This window comes from Rattus rattus, chromosome 14 (genome assembly GCF_011064425.1).
Source record: "Rattus rattus isolate New Zealand chromosome 14, Rrattus_CSIRO_v1, whole genome shotgun sequence".
Classification (NCBI taxonomy): Eukaryota; Metazoa; Chordata; class Mammalia; order Rodentia; family Muridae; genus Rattus; species Rattus rattus.
Window position 1 is genome coordinate 57,707,077 of NC_046167.1, and position 22,271 is coordinate 57,729,347.

The 22,271-nt window shown below is 44.0% G+C and overlaps 1 protein-coding gene and 1 pseudogene across 1 annotated transcript; both read right to left on the reverse strand.

Annotated features, from left to right (window-relative positions):
- Window positions 1-499: 499 nt before the first annotated feature.
- On the reverse strand, window positions 500-11,289 carry Eef1e1 (eukaryotic translation elongation factor 1 epsilon 1). Its single transcript, XM_032884834.1, has 4 exons — window positions 11,148-11,289; window positions 8,602-8,802; window positions 7,562-7,657; window positions 500-1,180 (listed from the first exon to the last, which is right to left on the reverse strand). Exons 1-4 carry the CDS (start codon window positions 11,232-11,234, stop codon window positions 1,040-1,042), a joined length of 525 nt encoding a protein of 174 aa, XP_032740725.1. The 5' UTR covers window positions 11,235-11,289; the 3' UTR covers window positions 500-1,039.
- A 10,033-nt stretch (window positions 11,290-21,322) lies between these two features.
- On the reverse strand, window positions 21,323-21,769 carry LOC116884053 (annotated as a pseudogene).
- Between the last annotated feature and the right edge of the window lie 502 nt (window positions 21,770-22,271).

A 22,271-nucleotide genomic window follows, 5' to 3' on the forward strand; every position in this document is an offset into this window, starting at 1 on the left:
TGAAACTTTAAAATACTTATATTTCCAAGTCTCTTGCTCTCTCCCTGAATCATACCACCTAGGATCCCTCCTGTCTTTGCCTCTCCTGGTGCTGGTGACTGAACACAGGAACTAATGCATGCTAGGCAAGCACTCTATCACTGAGTCACACCCTGGCCCTTCATTGTTTTAAGTCCAAGTTTCCTCGTGTCTAGGCTGGCCTTGAATCTGGGGTCCTTCTCATTCAGCCACCCTGACCTTACCATGACCTCACCAAGGCATGTCTGAGTTGCCCTCTCATTTGGAAAGGTGAGCTCTTTAACTGTCAATAATCTCTTGGTATTAAAGCGGTGAGAATTATAGCACGAGCAGAGCTGTGGTTAACAGGGCCCCGCTCCTCTTGACGCTGCAATGGCAGACTCCGTGCTCGCTGGCTTTTGGTTGAGATGAGACGGTGAAGCCTCATTTCTTAGGTCACTGCATCACTCAATCGCCCAACAAGAGAAAGGAGGCATTGGCGTAAGAGGAACAAACACATTTAATTCCCTAGCAGTGGGGGGCTCAGTAAACACTGACTACAGGAAAGATAACAAACAAAAGGTGATTTTTAAAACCACATTTACTAGCTCACATAAATATTTTGAGAACAAATATATCTATCTTCCCTTTCTGATTCCTCAACAAAATTTGTTGTAGGTTCTAGTAAATAAACTACAATAAATACCTAAGAGAAAAATGAATTTTAAAAACATGAAAAAGTGAACAGCCAGATGTGACACCAACAGCAATGTTTTTTTAAAGTTGAGCCATTGATTTGCAACTGTTATTAAAATCAACTTCGCTCATAAAAAGCGAGATTTGTAATTTGATCGTGATTTGCTTGGATAACAGCTGAACTTTTACATTAAAAATTACAAAGCCTCAACTAAGGGACAAGTAAACACTCAGACTCGAGCTTACACTTTCACAAGGGACAATGACGTCATATCAGTTCACATTAGTACCATGGTCCAGAACACTTTCCCCTTCACTTCTATCCTGCCGCTGCCCAGCGGGGCTCCTAGTGGGAGTTGGCGTAGAGTCTGTTCTTGATGAAGACAACACTAGACAGATGCTGCCTGATGTCTGGGTAATGTTGAATGTGGCAAAACCAGCGAGACACATTGAGATACTTCTCCTTTTCTTGAACTGTCAGGTCAACCTAAGTAGAGATTAAAAACACAACATATCATATCCACTGTACATGAGCAGAGCTGTCAGCACTAGGAGGTGACTGACAGAAATTAAAAACACCTAATCCCCGTCTTCAAAGCCAACATATTTATACTAAAGTGAAAGCTGCAGACAGTTGTGATAGCAATATATTTGCTTAATATTTTAGTGCGCAGCTCAGAACCAGATGTGCTTTCTAAGAAAATATCAAGCTTTCCACAAATATAAAAATTGACATTAATATACAATTCAAAGGCCCAAAGGGGTTTTCACTTTACTGAAAAAAGAAAGCGAGAGATAAGAGTTTTCAAAAAACTAAAATATGATTCATTCTCTGGCTTCTTAGTAAACCTCCAAAATGAAGAGTTTTTGACATCTAACATACTTAACAAGGGGACATTGTTAATAGAAAATGAAAAACTATGTATACAGAGAAAGAGAGAGACAAAGAGAGGAGAAACAGACAATTGCTACTTCTCAAATTCAGAGAGAAACACAGCCCTCAAAGTGACCTGCTTAGTTTTAAGTGCTTACAGTTTAATAGAAGAAAAGGCTCTGCCTAGTGACAGTGACTTAGAAAAGTCAGCTGACTGAATCCACGACACCCCTCTCTGAGGGCACAGCAGAGATTCACAGCACTTAGTGTCTCGGATGCAAAGAGAGGCACCTAGCATTCTCCTGGGATCAGATTCCAAAGAAGGTGGTGACCCAAGATTTTCTCTAAGGCAAAGTTTAGGATTAAGTTGTTCAGTAAAGCGGAAGCCAGGCAGGGAATTAACTGGAAACTGTCATCTCCCGTGTGTGGTTTAGACCCTTCACCTGTGGCTAATTAAACATTCATTGAAAGGGCACTCAGTCTCTATAACACAAAGAAAACAGAAACACAGCCAGCTTGGGACCCACAGGCCCACACCCAAGGAGGTCTGCATGCCTACCGTCACTTGAGTGAGGGCTGTGGGTAGGTGTGCCCGTAGGCCACACCTGCTAAGTCACAGGACCCAGCAAGTGACGGTCATCTAGTGTGCACTAACTTCCAGAACAAAACACCGACGATAAAGGAGCACACATCGTATGTGTCACTCAGCTGACTTAAGCTGCCCAGTCTCATCGCTCTATTACCTGCGCACGTGAGCTTCTCGCACCACAGCCCGGCACCTGGGAAGTGGGTCAGAGAGACCTATCACTTGCCCACACCATCGGGACAAATTCGTCACATGGAGGTTATATTCCCTAAGTATCACTCCAGAAGACTGAGCAAGAAAGTCTTTTTCGTGTAAGGCACACTTTCATTATACGGGAATTTAGGTTCCACACAGTCCTGACTCTTAGGTCTGAAATAAAAGCAGCATCTTACACATTCACACAGAGATGGGGCAGTCACTTGTGGGACTTAGTTTGCACTCAGAAAATACTTGGTAGATTAATTTTTTTTTACTCTGTTAATAGATATCACCACAGACCTCGAGAGAAGACTGGGTTTTGTTTGCTCTTTTCGCTGCTGTATGGTTGGTGTAGACATGGAGTTGACACGGCAGGAAAGCACTTTGCACCGAGTTGCCTCTAACCCCCCAAATGCAAGGTTTTATAAGCGCTTAGGGATGGGGTGTAGCTCAGTGGCTGCCCTCCTGTCTAGCCAGTCCTGGGTTCCCTTCCCAGATCTGACTGTAAAATCAAAGAACAATGACCTTAGGATTTTAGAACTATTTCATTACAACACTCGACTTAGCGATTTCCCTGGAGTTATTTTTCAGGATGAACTAAAATATAGAGCACCACATTTCCAAACACTAAGGCAGGAATAATCATTTGTCTTCGGCCTGCACACTGAGATTCTGGACCAGGTAAGAAGCAGCAGGTCTGGTTCAGATCTCTACTGTGAAGCACTTGCTGACACACAGAACTGGTGTTTGTGGCTAGCAGGCCTATTATTCAAAAGAACAACTGAGGGCATAAACCAAAATAAACATCCTCCAACCTACAGCGTCACACTTGCAGTCTCCAAGGGCTACAGTCCAACCGAAGGATAAAATGATGTTTATTCTAATAGCTTCTCAATCTCCTCATGTTTCCCAAAATGATCCAACAGTTTCTGGACAGTGGTCTATTGCACAGTATTCTCATTGTCTTAAGCTAATGTCCTCTGACAGGTTAGGCCTGAGTCTAAGAAAATGATGACTGAACATGCATATTACCTATTTAACACTATTACCTATTATAACACTGTGCACATAAAGTTACTATCGACAAACTAAGTCAGAGATATTTCTCTTTACCAAACTATTTTCAAAAATGATTCTGACGTGATGCTGTCAGAATGGCTGTTCCATTATCACTGGCTTTCCAGCATCCTCTCTGTTATTTTATTTTACCTTTTTTTCCAAGGAGGAAGACAACACTAGTGCTGCTTCCTGCTTCTCATGGTCTAGACACCAGTGTCTGTCTGGTGGTGCCGGCTCGTTCTCCTACTTACTCACTTTTGTTTATGTTGGAACTCAGTACTTACTTCGAACCTTAAAGCCAAACAGATAACATTCTGACTTGCTTACTTTCCAGCAAGGCGTGTGGGAAACACTCCAGTTCACTCTCTGCAGCCTGGCACTAGTGCTGGCTTCATCCTTCCACTGGCACTAGGCCATCTAAGAACAGTCGGGATGGTCGGTGACTGGGGCTGTTTCACAGCCGTCTCTCTTGCCCTTCTCCTTTTCAAAGACCCCATGTTCCACTGGTGCTGCAGGCTCAGACCAAATGCATTTCCGCTCAAACAATCTTACGGGCCAGCCACAGCATTAAAAAGGATTCTAACACTCTCAAGGTCCAGTCTCCCTGGACTCAGTGGAAAGCAGTCATAGTGCTAGTGTTGGAATCAACACAAACAGTAATGAGCACTGCAGACCTGATCTCAGAACTTCCCAGCCATAGCTGTAACTCTGGGCTTCCAACAGGAACAAGCTAAGGGTGACTTCATGACTCAAAGGTTCCTGTGCTGATCACACAGTAAGGATTTAACAACATCAGAAGGAATGCAGGACTGGTGAGCATCAGTACACTGCTCAAGTGAGCGAAGGTGGAAAAGCCGACAGACACAAGCAGGTGGCTAAGCCAGACCTCACGTCTCTGTACACAAACCTACTACCTGGCAGTCACCTTTCTCATGCCTGTGTCTATTCAGATCCAGTCAACACCAATGTCACTTAACACCATGCTACAACCCTGTCACTTGGAAGGTTTCAGTTTAGGAGGTCTACTCCTTAAGAAGGCTTTTCTGCCTGTGGACACCCTGCCTGTTCTTCAGTTGGGAGAAGATTCGCACTTTGACTTGTACAAACTCAAACCAACAAAGAAATTTAGGAACTATTCTATCCAATGTTGCTTTGAAAATGATAAATATAAGCTAAGGGATGGTGTGCATGCCTTGATTCCAGCACTTGGGGCAGGAAGCAGGCAGGTCTCTGGGTTCAAGGCCATCCTGTCTGCAGAACAAGTTCTAGGACAGCCAGGACTACACAGAAAAACAAACAAAAACAAAAAAAACACCCAAAAAAACTATTTTAATCACAACAGTCACTACATGTATAGAAGGCACATACTCCTGAGTAGAAAATGTAAGTAGGTATAAAGGGGTAACGGCTAAGAAAACCCTGACTTTAATACTCAGAACCTGGGGAAACAGTATCCTGAAAGCCACGGTCTTCCAAGCTGCCTGACTCAGTTAAGCAAGTGCAGCCGGAGCCGAGCATTTCGCACTACAGAATGATGACTGTACTGCCTGCTCCAGCAGAGAATGTTGTACAGGTTCTCTCTGATCTGCATTGAGCCAGCAGAGAGAACACAAACACCTAAGAGTTCCATACACTTACTGTCACCTTGGGTTTGGATTAGGAGAAATCCTCCTTCTTAATGACAGGAAGCCAGTCCCTAGAGCCCTGCAGACAATCACTGGCTTACTGAGAGCCACCTCACATTTCTCCCAGCATCAAGCTTTCAATATTAAGTAACACCAAAATATCCCAGCCTTGTCCAGGTCAAGTCAGGCTGCCCAAGCTCAAAGACGGTAGGCGTGTCTGCCTCCAGGGGATGCTTAGACACCTGAGCAGCAAACCCTCTTTACCTTGGAGGCTTTTCTCCTCTGAAATGAGGGAAGTTGTGCCATGTCACCATTCTATGTTCAAAAAGCTAAGGCAGACTAAACCTAGAATGGGATAAAAGAGGCAGCTGTGATGGACGTCTCGGCTCCAAGGAAGCCTTCTTCGCATGTAAACAAACACACTCAACTATACCGAAGAACACAACCAAAACCACAGTACTGCAGCCGCAACAGGAACGCACATGGTACAGGATACTGAATCCTGCTAATCCCAAAGCTTGCACCTGGATAAACCAGGCAGGGACTAAGAAATAAGACACCCACTTCCCCATTTCTTGGCTTTGTGTAAAGTCCCATGTCCCTGAAGCTCAGGACCACTCACCCACTACATTTCACTGTTCTAGCAGAGCGATGAGAAGTTTTCCTCCACAGCAGGCATGCTGCTGTTTGGTGAGGAATGAATGATATGGCCATTCTGTGTTAGAAATACTGACAGCTGATATAGAAATATAGCAGTGACAAATTCTTTAGCTGGTCAAGGACAATCGTACTCTGTCCACAAGTGTCATGAGTCTTTTTCCTGCATTACCTGACCCTTTAAGTAATTAAATTATATTCTGAGCAGAAACCAGTACTGGTTCTATTTCTCGAATTTGTTATTTTTATGTAAAACAGTCTATCCAATGAGATAAGTAGTTCCTTGAAAATTAAGGTTTATACTCCTTTTATGACTCTCAAATACAGAATAGTGGGCATGCACAGGAGGCTCTGGACAGTTTTATGTGTATAATAGGGAGTGCTGTGCTAAGCTGATCAACTAGGCCACTCCATGTTGCATATATTTGGTGTTATGAAAGCCTGACTGCATCCTCTTGAGGGAAAAAAAAAGCCTCCTTTGTCCATATCTCATTATATAGTTCTGGCTAGCCTTGAACTTGTGGCAACCATTGGGCCTCGGCCTTCCAAGCTCTGGGATTATAGGTGTATGCTGCCACACCCAACTTGAGGAATAACTTAATAAAATCAGGTAAATCCAAACTGGGAAGCATGGCTTAAGGTAACGACTCCACATGTCTGCAGGAGGCTGGCTACCCAGTACCATGCAAATGCTGGAGAAAGTGCATGTTACGCTCAGTGGAGGGAAGGGCAGGGGAGGTCTGCGCGTGTTCCGTGCAGATGTGAATTGTTCTAGAATCTCTGCTCTGTGGTTGCCTCAGTTTGGTAATATGGAACCTGCTACGCAGAGGGCAGAATCTAGCGGCACTGCTTCTTACTCTGGGAGCTTATGGCTTATAAAGGGCTTTTCTACACACAAAGCGGAGAATACAGAAACATGTTATGGTCGTCTTTCACAGTGGAAGGAGGAGGTGGTGGTGTGAGGAGTGGGCCGAGAGAAAAGTCTAAGGCATGACACACTGACTGAGCTTAGGACTTCAGCCTCCCACTTAGTTGTAAGATACGACTTATAACTTAGCGAACAGTGCTCACCTAGGAATAGTGCAAGGAGCAAGGCGCTGACACTTGTACATAATAAAGAACCACGAGAAGAAAATACGGGGTGTCTACTTGTAATAAAACTTGGACGACATGTATTTGAAAAGTGTAGAGACTAGCCAAGTCCTTAAAGGAATGAGAGATGAGAGAGAGAGAAAGAGAGACCCCCCCACAGAGCACAGAGTTTGGGAGATGACCCAGAAAGGACTGGCACTGAAGGGAGATGAGGTAAGAGACTAGAAAATTCCTTTCTTGTAGAGGAATTTTAATTCAGCAAAATGGCTGCTAAAGCAAGGGATCACATCCAAACACCTTCTGGGTTTATGATCTGGCTGAAATGGCACACTTTTAATCCCTCTGGTTAGAATACAAACATGTCTTTAATACACAGTATCCAAAACAATGGTTTGTAGAAGAAAGCAGCCATGTTGAAAGTGACCTCTAACTGAGGTGCAGACAAAATGATGAATCAGAGTTAGATTTGACAGAATGAGTCAGAGACAGGATACACCAACTCTCCAGAGAACAGCACAGGAAAGAGGCTACGTAAGGGAACAGCAGAGGAAGACAGGTGACTTAAGAGGCAGACAGACACACACACAGAGAAAGAGGGTAGGGGGAGCGTGAAACTCTGCAAACAGACTCTGGCAAGTGTTGCCTACAGTGCCTTGTTTTAAAATAACCTCTACTTTTTTATATGCTGAGATATAAGTATGACTAAAGCCCACAACATTATATAAAACTGGTTCTGAGTACTGCAGGTAAAGAGCCCAACAGCGCCCAAATACTCACTATCAGGCGGTGGAGCCCGTAGTACAGGAGGATGTCTGCCAGGGTAGGGTTATGTCCTGCAAGGTAGACTTTGTCTTCCAGGTAGGAGTTGAGATCCTAGGGGGAAAGTGCTTTGATTTAGAACCAGTGACACCGAACCTGCTGTGGTCGGTGACTTCAAACATCTACAGATACTGACACTTAATTTCATAAACCCAATCTTTAAGTTGGGTGTGGTGGCTCACATAAGTAATCCCAGAATTTGGGACGAGGATAAGGCAGGAAGACTGGGGGTCGGGGTGGGGGTGGGGGTGGTGGTGGAGGTGGGGAGATGGGAGGAGACCCTCTTGGAAACAAACAAAAAATTGATAATAACAAAGATTCATTCAAAAATCACAAATAAGATGTCTCTAAGAGAAACAACTTTCTAAGCGCCATCTTTGGCCATGCCAGAGGGCAATGGTTTTGTTCTTACATTGTATAAACCATGCTCACTCTGGCTGGGGAGATGGCCTGGTAGGTAAGTGCCTGCACATAGGCATGAGGACCTGAGGTGAGATCCCAGTATCCACACAAGAGCTGGGCACAGTGGTGTATGCTTGTAACCCCAGTGCTGAGGATGCAGACTCAGGTGCATTCCCAGAGCTCATTGGCCAACCTCTCTGGCTATCAGTGAGCTCTGGTTTTAGTAAAGAACCAGTCTCAACCAAGCAGTGAAAAAGTAGAGACCCCTGAGGCTGGCCCCTGATCTCCTGCGTGTGTATACACATGCACACGAACTATTCAAAATAATGCTTTCGTTAAATTTTTCCTAATATAAAAGATCTCAAATTATTTATTGGTTTTTGATATGTACGTACACACACACTATATATGTATATATACACACACACACACACACACACATACACACACACATATAGTATATATGTATAAATATGTATATATTTTAAACGCTTTGGGAAATGGGGAAGAAGGCCACCAAATGAAGATCCCGAGGGAAGGTCTTCTGCTCCCTGGTTCCTGCCATGCAGCCTCCAGAGACAGTGACGATATGATACCTTCAGCAGAGTCTGTGTGTCTTCTTTGCTGGAGTGTCCATCTACTCGAGTGATCCTGAACTCTAACCACTGCTGAACTAGTGCCTTTTCTTCTGCAGTGCTCCCCAGCAAGTGCTCCTTGTTGGCTTGCTTGACCAGATGGGTTGCAATGGTGCTCAATCCCATTAGACTGGGACCATTGTTTGTTTGTAGGACTGGAACCTTAAAAAGGAAAGTAATTCTTAAGGAAACAACTAAAAACAGAGACCATCATGACTGTAAACTGGAAGTAAGCACTAAAATCCCCTTAGGATACTAAATTGTATATAGTGAACGCTAGGACATCAGTAGTCATAGGGTCTATAATTTAATAGCATGCTGGGTGATAGAACTGGCAAAAACTGGCCAAATATTACAAAGTAATTCACAACTGCCAAGTATACAATGAAGGAAAACAAGAAACCACAATACTTTATTATGGGGAGAGAATCCTGGGCCTTGCACTGAGCCACATCCCTTACGGTATAAAAATTTACTTCTTAGTTAAGCAAAGTCTGCAGAGGTTTGAGGAGACTCTTTGTAGCTGTGGCCCAGCACCTGGCTTGTACTTTGTAATAACACTCTTAATGCGTCTCTAAAACTACTACAGCAGGGGAGGAGCCAGTCTGAGACACTTGTATCAGCAACCAGATGTTTCCAGCTGGAAGTAATGTTTATCACCTCTTCACGCAGCCACTCACTCAGGTCACTCAAAACAAGGACTGAACTACACAGTGGTCAGGACAATCAGCTAGTGAGAACCTGTCTCAAAAACAAAAACAAACCTAGCACCACCAAAACAAAAACCAAACTACCCAACCAAGTATGGGGAGTAAAGAGATGGATAGGAGGTTATGAGCGCTAGCTGCTTTTCCAGAGGACCTGGGTTCGATTCTCAGTACCCACACGGCAATTCTCAACCATTTGTTAACTCTGAAATGTTATATAAAGATGTATATAATCTAACACATGCAATTCTTAATGTAGGTTTAATTACTGGAAACATTTTCAGAACAATTTTGGGGTTCTGTAGTCTTCTAAGTAATCACTTCGGGGTAGGGTGAGAGGGCAGGCTCTTACTCTGTAGCCCAGGCTGGCCTAGAACTCTTGCTGATCCACCTTTCTCAGCTTCCCAAGTCCAGATGTGAGCCACTTCTAATGGGTGGGCACATAATTTCCTCCTGTTTTGACATACCATAATTTAATGGATCCCCTCCTACAGCGGGGTCCTTGGACTGCTCCTTGTAGTTATTACTGGTAATTTCGCTGTGCATATCTTAACTGCTAGTGTATTGCTGTTAGCTTTAACTAATGAAACATGGCAATTTCATCTCTGTCCTTTGTCAACAACACTCACAAAACCAGAAATTTTCAACGGGGACTGTAAAATGTTTTAATTAAACAAGACCCTAAAACCCAACTCTGAACTTCAAAGTCCTCACATTTTGGTCTAAAACTGAACTTGGGTTTACCTTATATTGCACTACTCTGTTCTGGGTGACTTACTGGACCCAAACTTTCATAACAATTCACCGGTTTTCTACATCTTTTGAAGTCTAATCCCTTGAACACCATCTTCTCACTGAAGCTTAAATCCCACCTCCTCTGTTCTCCTCAATGTATTCCTCCCCTGGTGCTTGTCCTATTAGGCCCTCAATCAATGGTGACTGTCTCTCATGTCTCGAAAGCAAGATTGTTCCTCATGTCTTGGCAATGTTTTCCTGAGCCAAAATGGGATGTAGTGGCTGATGCAAAGGAAACAGGCTGACAGAGCACATCACCTCTGGGAAGGCGGGCCTTTGCAGCCTACTGCAGGCAAGTCATTTAACCTTTCCAAGTGTCACATTAAGTTAGTGTGACCCCCACAATACGGCTGCGATTTAGGCATTTAACCTGTACCAAAGCAAAAAAACATTAAGACCCAAACAAGAACAAGCCACCTAGAATCAACCCCAATGCACACTCAAAGTGGGTTTCCCACTACCATTCTTATTCTTCCTCTAGTACAGTCTTTCTTTCTACAGCAAATGATGCGTTATAAAACGACTCATTCTACACCCTAAGAAATCAGGAATCCACAGCCCTACACCCGGAAACTTCCTCAATTCTCTACACAATGCATAACCAAGCCGGTGTGTCGCCAGAATGAGCAGGGCCCTATTCCGTGTTCCCTCCGCCAGGCGGCATCCAGGAATCTGTACTGTCTGCCCTGGCCAGCCGCCGGAAGGCGAGACCCCAGCCCGCATACCAGCCCCACTCCGGCGACGGCTCGCAAGGTTGTAGCTGAATGAAAAGGATCAGGCACGGCTTACAGCTGCTTACAGGGATCTGAACCCACGTCTCTGCCCACGCCCCCACAAACTGGCTTTCTGCTCCCAGAGGGGATGGTGACATTTGCCTGGAAGTTCCAGCCACGCGGCCTGCCCCACACGCACGTGGGGAGTAGAGTCCACTCTTGTATCTCGGCCCGGTCGCGTAGGCTCCAAGTCACCTCGCCGCCCGGCCGCTTTCCTACCACTGCGCCTCACCTGTCGTTCACCCTGAGCACTGTACTTATTCCCCGGCTTCAGTCCCAGACTCTTCTCCAGAAGCCTCAGCTCCGCGGCCGCCGCCATTTTCTGGCCCAGCTCCTAGGGGGGCGGAGCCTGAACTGCTAGGACATTGATTGAGCAGGAAGTCCGGCCCCCGCAGATCTTTTCCACGATTGGCTGGACGAACGGAAAGTGCGCGTGCGCAAAGGGACGGAGTCAGCGCTGGGTAGGGGCGGGTTCTTAATAAAAGGCGGGGCCTAACAATATTCTGAGACCTGTACATTGCTCACAGTAGGCACTGGAAAGCACCGAGTGCAGTTTCACAGAAGAATGTATAGAATTTTAAAGACTGAATCATTGTTCAAAAAACTATTGTAGAAAAGAAGAAAAAAATTACATTTTTAAAATATAAAGCACTGATTCCAAAACCCATCAAATAGTTCTCCAAATAAGAAAAGTATAGAACAATCTTAGTTTAAAATATGGATAAGGACCAGCGACCTAGCAAGAGAACTTGAGATCTATGATGGTTTGAGTGAAAACGCGTCCCCATAAGCTCACGGGGAGTGTCACTATTAGGAAATGTGACCTTGTTGGAGTAGGTGTGGCCTTATTGGTGAAAATGTGTTAATGGGGGTGGGCTTTGAAGTATCAGATACTCAAACCAGGCCCAGTAGCACTCTTCTTGTTGTCTACTGATCCAGATATAAAACTCTTGGCTCCTTCAACACCATGTCTGTCTGCCTGCGGCCATGCATCTCACTATAATGAAAATGGACTAAACTTTTGAACCTGTAAGGCTAACTAGATTTTTTTTTTATAAGAGTTAATAGTAACTCATGGTGTCTTTTTACAGCAATAGAAACACTAACTAAGATGAATTCAATTCTTATGAGGTGGTTTGAATAAGAATGACCCCCTCCCCCATAGGCAAATAGAACAGTGACCAAGACAGAGGTTGATACCAGGGACCAAGGTATTGCTGTGACTGGCTTGATTCTGCTGTTTGTTGGGGGAATGTGGAAGACTTTGGGACATGGATGAGAAAAGTGGTTGGATGCTCTAAGTGGAACTTAATGGGGCCTTCCTAGAAGGAACATGCAAAACGGTGCTGAGGGTGATTTGAACTGTGGGGGCCCAGCTCAGGACATTTCAGAGGGGAATAACATTAGTGAGTGGCCAAGAAACCATTCTTAAGATATGCTGGCAAAGAATGTAGCTCCTTTGTGCCCTCGTCCTAAAAAAATCTGCCTGGAGCTAAATTAAAGACGTTGGATTAATACTGTTGGCAGAGGAGATTTCAAGATGGTCCAGGGTTGATTTTGTCACGGTTGTTAGAGGTCATAGTTATGCAGATCTATAATGAAAAGGAGCAACTACACAAGGGAAAAATACAAAAGATAGGGTTTGAGGAGAAAGGAAGCACCAGGATGTTGGAGCCAAGTCTGGTGCTCAAAGAGATACAAAGTTAAAAAAGAAACAGGAGGCTAAATGGAGCAAAGGGAGTAGTGGCCTCAAGGCAAGACCCTCAGGCAGCTAAGGTTATGACTTGTGAAAGAAGTTAAAGGAAAGCTTAAACAGTGATGGAAACCATAAACAAAGATGATGATGATGACAAGATGAGGACAACGATGACGATGATGACAACAACAACAACAACAACAACAACAACAACAACAACGACAGAAACAAAGCTGATGCACACGTGTTTGAGTGAGGAGGCTGAGCTCCAGCCTAGCAAGCAGCAGAACCCGGCAGCTCCACTGTGTGGCGCTCCACTGGCTTTAGAGTCTGGATATGAGAAAGGGGTTGTGGACTCTTCCTCCTTGGTTAAGGAAAGCTGCTGAGGCCTGACATGTGTCAGGGAAGACATGTGGAGGTCCAGAGAAGTCTCTGTGTGAAGCTCTGACGATGAGGTCTGAATTGTGTAGACGGCAGGGTATTGGAGATGTCAAAGTCCTAGGATACCTGGCAAGGACATTTGCAGATAAGGTGGGGAAATGACCCAAGAGAGAGAAATATACTGCAGTCAACAAAGTCTGGAAGATTTGAGATACGCGGTTACACGGTGTGCTCTGACACTGAACATTGTGGTTGTTTGAATGAAAATTGCCATATAGGTTCCTAGGGACTGGCACTATTGGGAGGTGTGGCCTGTTGGAGTAGGTGTGGCACTGCTGGAAGAAGTGTGCCACTGCGGGGGCGGGTTTTGAGGTCTCATATGCTCAAGCCAGGCCCAGTGTGACAGTCTTTTCCTGCTGCCTGTGGATCCAGATGTAGAAATCTCAGCTCCTCTCCAGCACCATGTCTGCCTGCGTGCCACCATGATCCCCTTCATGATGATAACGGACTCAACCGCCGAACTATAAGCCAGCCCTAGTTAGATGTTTTTCTTTATAAGAGTTGCCATGTCCATGATGTCTCTGCACAGCCATAGAAGCCCTAATTAAGACAGAGGGGAAGATGCGGAATGTGGTGACCTGCTGGGTTTTGGTCTTGCTTTGTCCCAGGATTTCTTCACTGTGGTCCCTTCCCTTCTCTTTTGGAATGGTAATATACATTCTGTACCATTATATGTTGGAAGTACACAAACTGCCTTTTGATTTTACAGGGGATTGCAGTTTAGAGATTACCACAGAAACTTGGAACTTTGGAATTATAAAGTGTTGAGACTATGGTAGACTGTGGCAATGTTTGAAATTGGACTTTGCATTATATTATGGCTATAAACCTGTAGAGGGCAGAGAGTGGAATGTGGTAGTTTGAATAAGAATGGGCCCATAGGCTCACAGATTTAAAGCTTAGTCCTCAGGGGTGAACTAGCTTTCAAGGATTTAAAAGGATTATAAGGGCCTTGTCTTAGTTAGGGTTTCCATTGCTGTAAAGAGACACCACCACCGAGGCAAAGCTTACGAAGATGACATTTAATTGGGGCTGGCTTACAATTTCAAAGGTTCAGTCCATTATCATCACTGCAGGAAGCATAGCTGTGTCCAGGCAGGAATGGTGCTGGAGAATGAATGGAGATTTTCCATCCAAGGGCAACCAGGAGAGACTGGCAGAGCACTGGACAGAGCTCGAGCATGAGGAGCCCTCAAAGTCCACCCCCACAGTGACACATTCCCTCCAACAAAGCCACATCTATTCTAACAAGGGCACACCTTCTAAGAGAGTTACTCCCTGTGGGCCAAGCATTCAAACACTTGAGTCTATGGGACCAAACCTATTCAAACCACTACAGGCCTTGTTGGAGAAAGTGTGTCAACTGGGAGTGGACTTTGAGGTTTTAAAAACCTATGCCAAATCCACACTCTCTCTCTCTCTCTCTCTCTCTCTCTCTCTCTCTCTCTCTCTCTCTCTCTCTGGATCAGGATGTAGTTCTCAGCTATTGCTCCTGTGTCTGCTATGCTTTCTGCCATGACAATAATGGACTAAACTTCTGAAACTGTAAGCAAACTCCCAGTCTATCATAAGAATTGCCTTGGGCTTGGTGTCTCTTCACAGAAATAGAACAGTGAGTAGCTAGGACAGCCAGGAACTCATAGTGGAAGGAGACAATGGCTTTACAAGTTGTCCTCTGACCTCCAGATATGTACTAGCTTTGAGTGTACTTGAACACACACACACACACACACACACACACACACACACACACACACACACGCACAAAACTTAGAAATTAAAAATGTGGATAAAATCATAAATGAATATTAACAAAGAGAATCAAACAACATTTAAACTAGGTAGACTTTAGTCCAAGTGTTCAAGGGAATTCAACACTATAAATCGAACATAATTCATCCTATAAATAGAAAAAGAAAATATAATCATTTCTATAGATGCAGAAAAGCCACTCAATATTATTTTAAGACTCACTTGTGTTTTTTAAACATCAGTTAAAAAGCAAGCATAGGACTTTAGATGGCCCACAAGGGAAGGGCTCTTGTTTTCAAGGCTGATGCTCTGACTTTGATCCCTGGAACTCACATGTGAGAAGACTCCCGTAGGATGTCTCTGGCCTTTTCACAGACAATGTGGCACACTTCCCCCACCCCAGCTGTAACACACATACACACAGAAAAGAAAATAAATGCAAATTTAAAACCTACAAAGTAGAGATAGTCATTTATTTTTTTTTAATTTAATGAAAAAAATCCTTGAAGCAGCCTTGTTAAAGTAAGTCCTCTGACCTCCTATTTTGTCACATTGTGTTACAACCAAGGTAGATAAGCACTAGAAACATGTGAAGCACTAGAAACTTTGAAACAAGAAGCCAAACTGTGTCCTTTAATAAATTGTGCGGTTTCACATTTATAAGAATTCAATCAAGGAAGAAATTTGTAAATCAATAGTAAGAAACTAAGGAGAGAAGACACTACCTAGATTAAATGTAGAGCCTCAAAAATCATGTTTCAATTTCACCTCTGTTAACCGGTTATGTGACTAATGATAAAAATGCATAGAGCTCCAGAATGTAGTTAAATAACAGGACAGTGATACCGTATAGATGTCAACCTTCATTAAGTTACATGGGTCTTGTCTTTGTTCTTGTTGTGTGTGTTCTCAGGAGCAAACCCAGGACCACATGTACACAAGGCATGTGCTCTACCACTGAGCTATATCTTAAGTCCTGAAACGGAAGTTTTTTTTTTTTTTTTGGTTCTTTTTTTGGAGCTGGGGACCGAACCCAGGGCCTTGCGCTTCCCTAGGCAAGCGCTCTACCACTGAGCTAAATCCCCAACCCCTGAAACGGAAGTTTTAAAGATTTATTTATTTATTCAGTGTATATGAGTTCTGTAGCTGTCTTCAGACACACCAGTAGAGGGCATCAGATCCCATTAAAGATGGTTGTGATCCACCGTGTGGTTGCTGGGAATTGAACTCAGGACCTCCAGAAGAATAGTCAGTGTTCTTAACCTTTAAGCCATCTCTTCAGCTCAAAATGGAAGTTTTAGACATAAGCATTTTTACATACTGATTTATTTAACGTGTGTGGACGATCCTGTGCCACACTATGGGTGTGGAGGCCAGAGGGCGATTTGAAGAGTCTAGTATCTAGTATCAGATAGGTTCATCCAGATGAGCTTAGGATGCTTTTGTCTTAAGAAAAGTTTGAAGCATTTCCTGGCTGGCTGTATGTATTCAAAACAAACACACCTTAGCGGCAAAGAACATGCCCAATCCCCCAGACTCTACCTTAGAATGACATTTCCCACAGGAAGTTATGGGGGCTCTTTGGAGACTGGCTACTTTTTCCTAGATGTTGGCAGGAAATGCAAGGGATGAGGAAGACATATGGTCTTTTCCTCTGAGTTCTGCCTGTGATCCACGGGCATGAATACACTCTCTCTAGGCATAAGTGTGCATACCCCCTCCCAACGCAGATAGGTGTAACGTGTGTGCGATGACTAATTTTGGTTATCAAATTGATTGGATCTGTGTCTGTGAGACTTGGATTAATTCAAGTGTCTGTGAGAGTACTTTATGGAAGGATCACCTCGGGGAAAAGATTCTCCTACGTAACGGGCTATGTTCTCTTTAGGTAGCCTGTATGCTCTAAAGGACAAAAGAGTGCTGCTTTGCCTGCTTGCGCTCGCCCCCTGCTGGTAGGAGCTGTAAATGGACCTCAGGATTAAGGCTTGGTGATAGGCTCCTTGGTGTAGTGAGCTATCTCTCTGGCTCAGGATGTAACATTGGGCTAGCTGTGTTCCTCGGAGATCCTTGACTAATACAATGAACTTCTGAACATGCACTGTCTATTGCCTGTGCAGTAATCTTGCTGACTGAAACTTAATTTGACCAGTACTTTAACATTTTAAATTTTATTTTCATATTTTAATTGAAAAGTTCTCATACGATATATTTTGATTGTTTTATCCCCTCTCCCTATACCTCTCAGATTCTTTCCTCATCCCTACCCACCCAGTTTTATATACTTTCTGTCTTATAAAACAAAACAAAGACAAACATAACAAAAACCCCATAAAATGAAAATCAAACGAACAATCAAAAATATCAATAAGATACATACAAAAAAGCCAAAACAAAGCAAAATTAACCCAAAAGTCCACACCCCCCTCAAATCTCCCCAAAAAGCAAGCAAGCAAACAAACAGAAGAACCCATACAGTTCATTTTGTGTTGGCCACCTACTCCTGGGCATGGGGCCTGCTTTACAGTGTGATTGATACACCCAGTGACAGTCCGTTGGAGGAAGCTGACTCTCGTTTTGCCAGCTAGTATCAGCTGCAGATGGCTTCTTGGTTGGGGGTGAGGGGGGATCTGGGTCCACTTCCCTCACTCAGTGCTGGATCTGCTCTGGTTTGAATGTATCAGGTCTTGTGCATGCTGTCACAGTGATTGTGAGGTCATATGTGCCTCTGTCCTGTTGTGACTGGAAGACACCGTTTGCTTAGGATCACCACCATGCCTGGCTCTTATGGTCTTTCCTCTATGCCTCTGCAGCATAGAACCCTGAGCCTTGAGGGGAGGGGCCTGATAAAGACATCCCATTTAGGACAGGGTGTTCCAAAGTCTCTCGCTCTGTACATCCGGGCTGACCAGGCCTTTAGATGATGTAACAAATTTGAAATAAAAGCAGGAATATATTAAGTGAGTCTGTGGAGATGCAAACAGCAAATTCCAACCTTTGCAAAACAACCAGACAATCTGATCGTTTCACCTCATCAATTCAAAGGGAAAACCAAAACAGTAGGAGAACATGCTATATATTTACAGGCGTAGGGGTCTCACCTAATAGCAGCGTGTGGACCTGTGGTGGTTTGTATGAAAATGGCCCCGTAGGCTCATAGGGAGTGGCATTGTTGGGAGGTAGCCTTGTTGGAGTAGGTGTGGTGTCCTTGAATGAAGTGTGTCACTAAGCGGTGGGCTTGTGACTTGAGGTCTCAGAAGCTCAAGCAAGGCCCAGTGTCTCTGTCTCTTCCTGCTGCCTGTGAATCTGCATATAGAGTGATCGACTCCTCCAGCACGGTGCCTGCTTGAATGCTGCCATGTTTCCCACCATGATGATAGTGGACCGCACCTCTGAAATGCAAGCCAGCCCCAGTTAAATATTTGCCTTTATACGAGTTGCCATGGTCATGGTGTCCCTTCACAGCAGTAGAAACCCTAACACGGGAACTTTTCGCTTGGTTTTGATTTATTTTCAATCTCAGTGCTCATAAACCAGTTAATTTTTATAAAAAGGTTGGTAGCCATGCGTAATAGTTGACCCATCATGACGGCAGTGTGCCTGAGACAATAAAAAAGGTGTGTGTGTGTGTGTGTGTGTGTGTGTGTGTGTGTGTGTGTGCGCGCGCGCGCGGGCTCTAGACCTAAATTACAGTCCCATAATTTGGAACGTTGATTATATTTCATTTTCTATAAATAACATTAAATTATTTGCTCAGTCTCCCCTAGATAATACATCTGTACATAAGGTACCTGGATGTTTGACAAGCTGTAGATACCATGCCATACTGGAAAGCTGACCTTATTCTATGTAGTCAGGGGTTAGGCTCGGACACTAAGAAAATAAAACCAGCTAGGCAATTTTACCATACAGCCAGACTTGAGACCCACTGCAAAACGTCTAGAACTTTCATCTAGTTTTCTGGTTCAAGTCCATGGAGCCCTGGCTTCTTGTACTTTCTTTCTCAGTTATATTGAAGAATTGATGTATGCTCTCTTTCACTCAGTATTAAGCATGGGAAAGAGAGGGAGCTTATATTTTATTTAAAAGAATCAATAAGTGTATTTTTAGCTGCTCTGACTATTCGATTTGGGGCTATCGGGATGGGCTTCCTCATAAGAAAGATCATTTGAGGGACTGATTTTGCCACATGGAACACCGCTCTAATGCACTGTTGTCATGGTCAAGTTTGAAATCCGCGATACCTTAGGATACATAGGAAAACGTCAGATGAAATTAATTTGGCAAGAGGGGCATGAGCTCGATGGTTTGCTCTTTGGAGTTGACATGACAGCTCTCGGCACATCACCCCAGTGTCTGTTAAAATGAGCTCCGTGTGCCAGAAACGGCTCCGTTCCCGCTTTGGACTGCTCTTAGCGATGCCACCATCTGACAAAGGCTGGATCTTACGCTTCTTTTTCTGCCTCAGACTGTGCTGGGCTCTAACGTTAGGGCTTAGGTGACATCAGATATGCGGCTGATAGAAGAAAGGTGATGCAGATGCCACACACACTGCTATTCCTGTCACGCACACCTGCCATGCCCGATCATGTCTTGCCTCAGCCCCATTTGTTTGTATGGAGTCACCTTTATGCGTCAAGTACTGTTCTAGGATCTGGGGAGACAAGAATGAGCAACCATCCATCAAGCTTAGGTGTCTTGAGGGAAGCTAGATTTGTGTCTGTGTCCATATAGCTTTTGGGTCACTGTTAACCTTTATAGCTTAGATCTAGAATATTCCTTAAATGCCGGTGGGTTTAAAGGATTAATCCTCAGCTTGGTGCTGTTGGGAAGTTGTAGACCCTTTAAGAGTTGGGGCCTATAGGTCTTAGGTCATTCGAAATTTGAGGTAATGCCCTTAAACATTGTAGGGACCTTTCCACTCAGTTTATGCCTCTCAGACAGGTCTCCCTATGTAGCCCAGGCTGGCCTTAAATTTGTAGTCTTCTTGCAGCAGCCTCTTGAGAGCTGGTATATGGATGTGTACCACCATGATCTAACTGTCTGTCTGTCTATCTATCTATCTATCTATCTATCTACCTATCTAATCTATCGATGTATCTATCTATGCATGTATGTATCTATGTATCTATCAATCTACCATCTGTCTGTCTATCTATCTATCTATCTATCTATCTATCTATCTATCTATCTATCTAATCTATCTATCTAATCTATCAATATATTTATGTCTCTATGTATCTATGTATCTATGCATCTATGTATCTATATGCATCTATGTATCTATGTATCTATCTATCTAATCTAGATTAGATACATGTCAATGTATCTATCTTTCATCTATCTATTCTTCCTCTATCTTTCTATCATCTTTCTCTGCTATAAGGTAGCCAGGCCTCTTCTACCATGCAGTCCCAACTTAATATGCTGCCTTACCACAGACCGAAAGCAACAGAGCCAATAAACCACATCTTGGAATCCCCAAAACTGGGGACCCCAATCAACCTCCTCTCCTTACCAATTGGTTATTTTCTGATTCTGCTGACTCAGCTATCATGGAGTTTGTTACGGTGACAGAATGCTAATGAGCACACTCCTTTTATACCTATCTTTATAGCCACCTCTCTGTCACTTGCTGCTTATGCCTTGGCACACCCCATCATCACAGGATATGTGAAATTCTTTGGTTTCTCAGGGTCCCAGTAGCCATCATGCTCCCTGCCATTCCCCCCTCCACCCAGAAATCTCAAGCCACCAATCTACTATTCTATTTCCTATGCAGAAAAACATGTCCCATTGGACTTAGAATTCAGTTGGAAGACCTTAACCTGATGACTTAACTCACTTATAACATTACTTCTTTTGATTTTATTTCTTGATTGGCATGTTCTGTCTCAGTCCCGCTTGTCTTTTCGAAGCTTCCGAAAGCTTTAGATGTTCTCAGGCCTCCGGGACCCTGTGTCTATAGTTTTCTGCACCAGGATCAGTTTCCTCCACGCCTCCCTCAGAGCCAAGTTTCTATGTTGTCATGGACGCCTTTGGCAATGCTCTCACGCAAAACATTCTCATCCCTTCTGGACTGAGTGCTTGGGATTGAACCCATGGTAAAAATGATGATTCAAAACCAACCCACCTTGTTTTCCCCAAATCCATTTTGGACACCTTCTTATGCCTCTGGTCTAAGGACACACAGGACCTCCTGTTTGACGTTCAGCCATCAGCACCTGGTCATGGTTTGGAGCAGAGTGTGCATCAAGTGAGTACATTTGTTGAATGAAATAAACATTCGAAGACCCAGGACGATGATAAGTGGATAAAGAGGTGAATTGTGCAGATGTTATTATGTTGTGGGTGTTTTCGTGTTTGTTTGTTTGCTTGTTTTGGTTTTGACCTTTCCTGTTTCTGGTCAGGGACTGGTGCCGAAGACAGCTCTGCCTTGCAGGGAGAGGCTTCACACAAACACACCTCAGGATCTCAGGGTGGTCCACTCCACCGTGCCACAGTTTACACATTCTCCCCATTCAGTTGTCTGCCTCCTCCTCTTCTTTCTGTTCTTCCTTGTTCACTCTTTCTTCACCTTCTTCCTCCTCCTCCTCCTCCCTGCTTTTGTCCTGCTCTTTGGAATCTGCCTTTTTGTCTTTGTCATTTTGTTGTTGTTGTTATTGGTGCTCCGAAGCATCCTTCTTGCCTTTCTGCTCCTGCCTGCATGTTTTTAGAGCTTCTTTCAATGGTGTTAGGAACTCCATCTTTCCTATGGCACACAGCACAGCACTGGCACGGAGAGTCTTGCACTTCCCTTTCATTGAGAAGTTTTTCCACCAAGGATGTGGCATAAGGAACACAATGGCAGTGCAGGAGACGGCGCCTCGGGCCTCCTTGGAGATGTTGATGCCATCCAGGAGCGCCTCCTTGGTGATCCTGGTACTCACAGCATTGGGCAGATTTAGGTCTTCACACATTTCTGCCATTGCTTCCTCTGGGGCCACAGCCTCCCCTGTCTCAGGTCTCCTTTTCAGGCAGTTCCTAAGCCTTATCTTTGAGGAAACATAAACCAAAAAGTACAGCATCTTTCTCTGGAGAGTAGAGCATTGCAAATAAAAGTGTCTCAGGAAACTACAAGCCAGGAGTTGGAGACCAGTTTACCAAGAGATTCCTTCCACCAATCCCCAAATTAGTCATGCATGGATCACCCAAACCACATTTGAACTCAGGGATGGCCATGCATCCTCTTATCTCAATCGTCATGCATGGTCCTCCTCCCCATCCTCCTCTTCCTCTTCCCCATCATTCTCTTCGGATTACCAAACATTCATTGATCATTGCTTCCTGTTGAATTCTGTTCTAAACTTTTTATCATTATCAATACATCAATTCTCAGAATAGCCTTTGAAGCAAGTTCTATCTATCTATCTATCTATCTATCTATCTATCTATCTATCTATCACCCACCTATCTATCATCTGTCTGTCT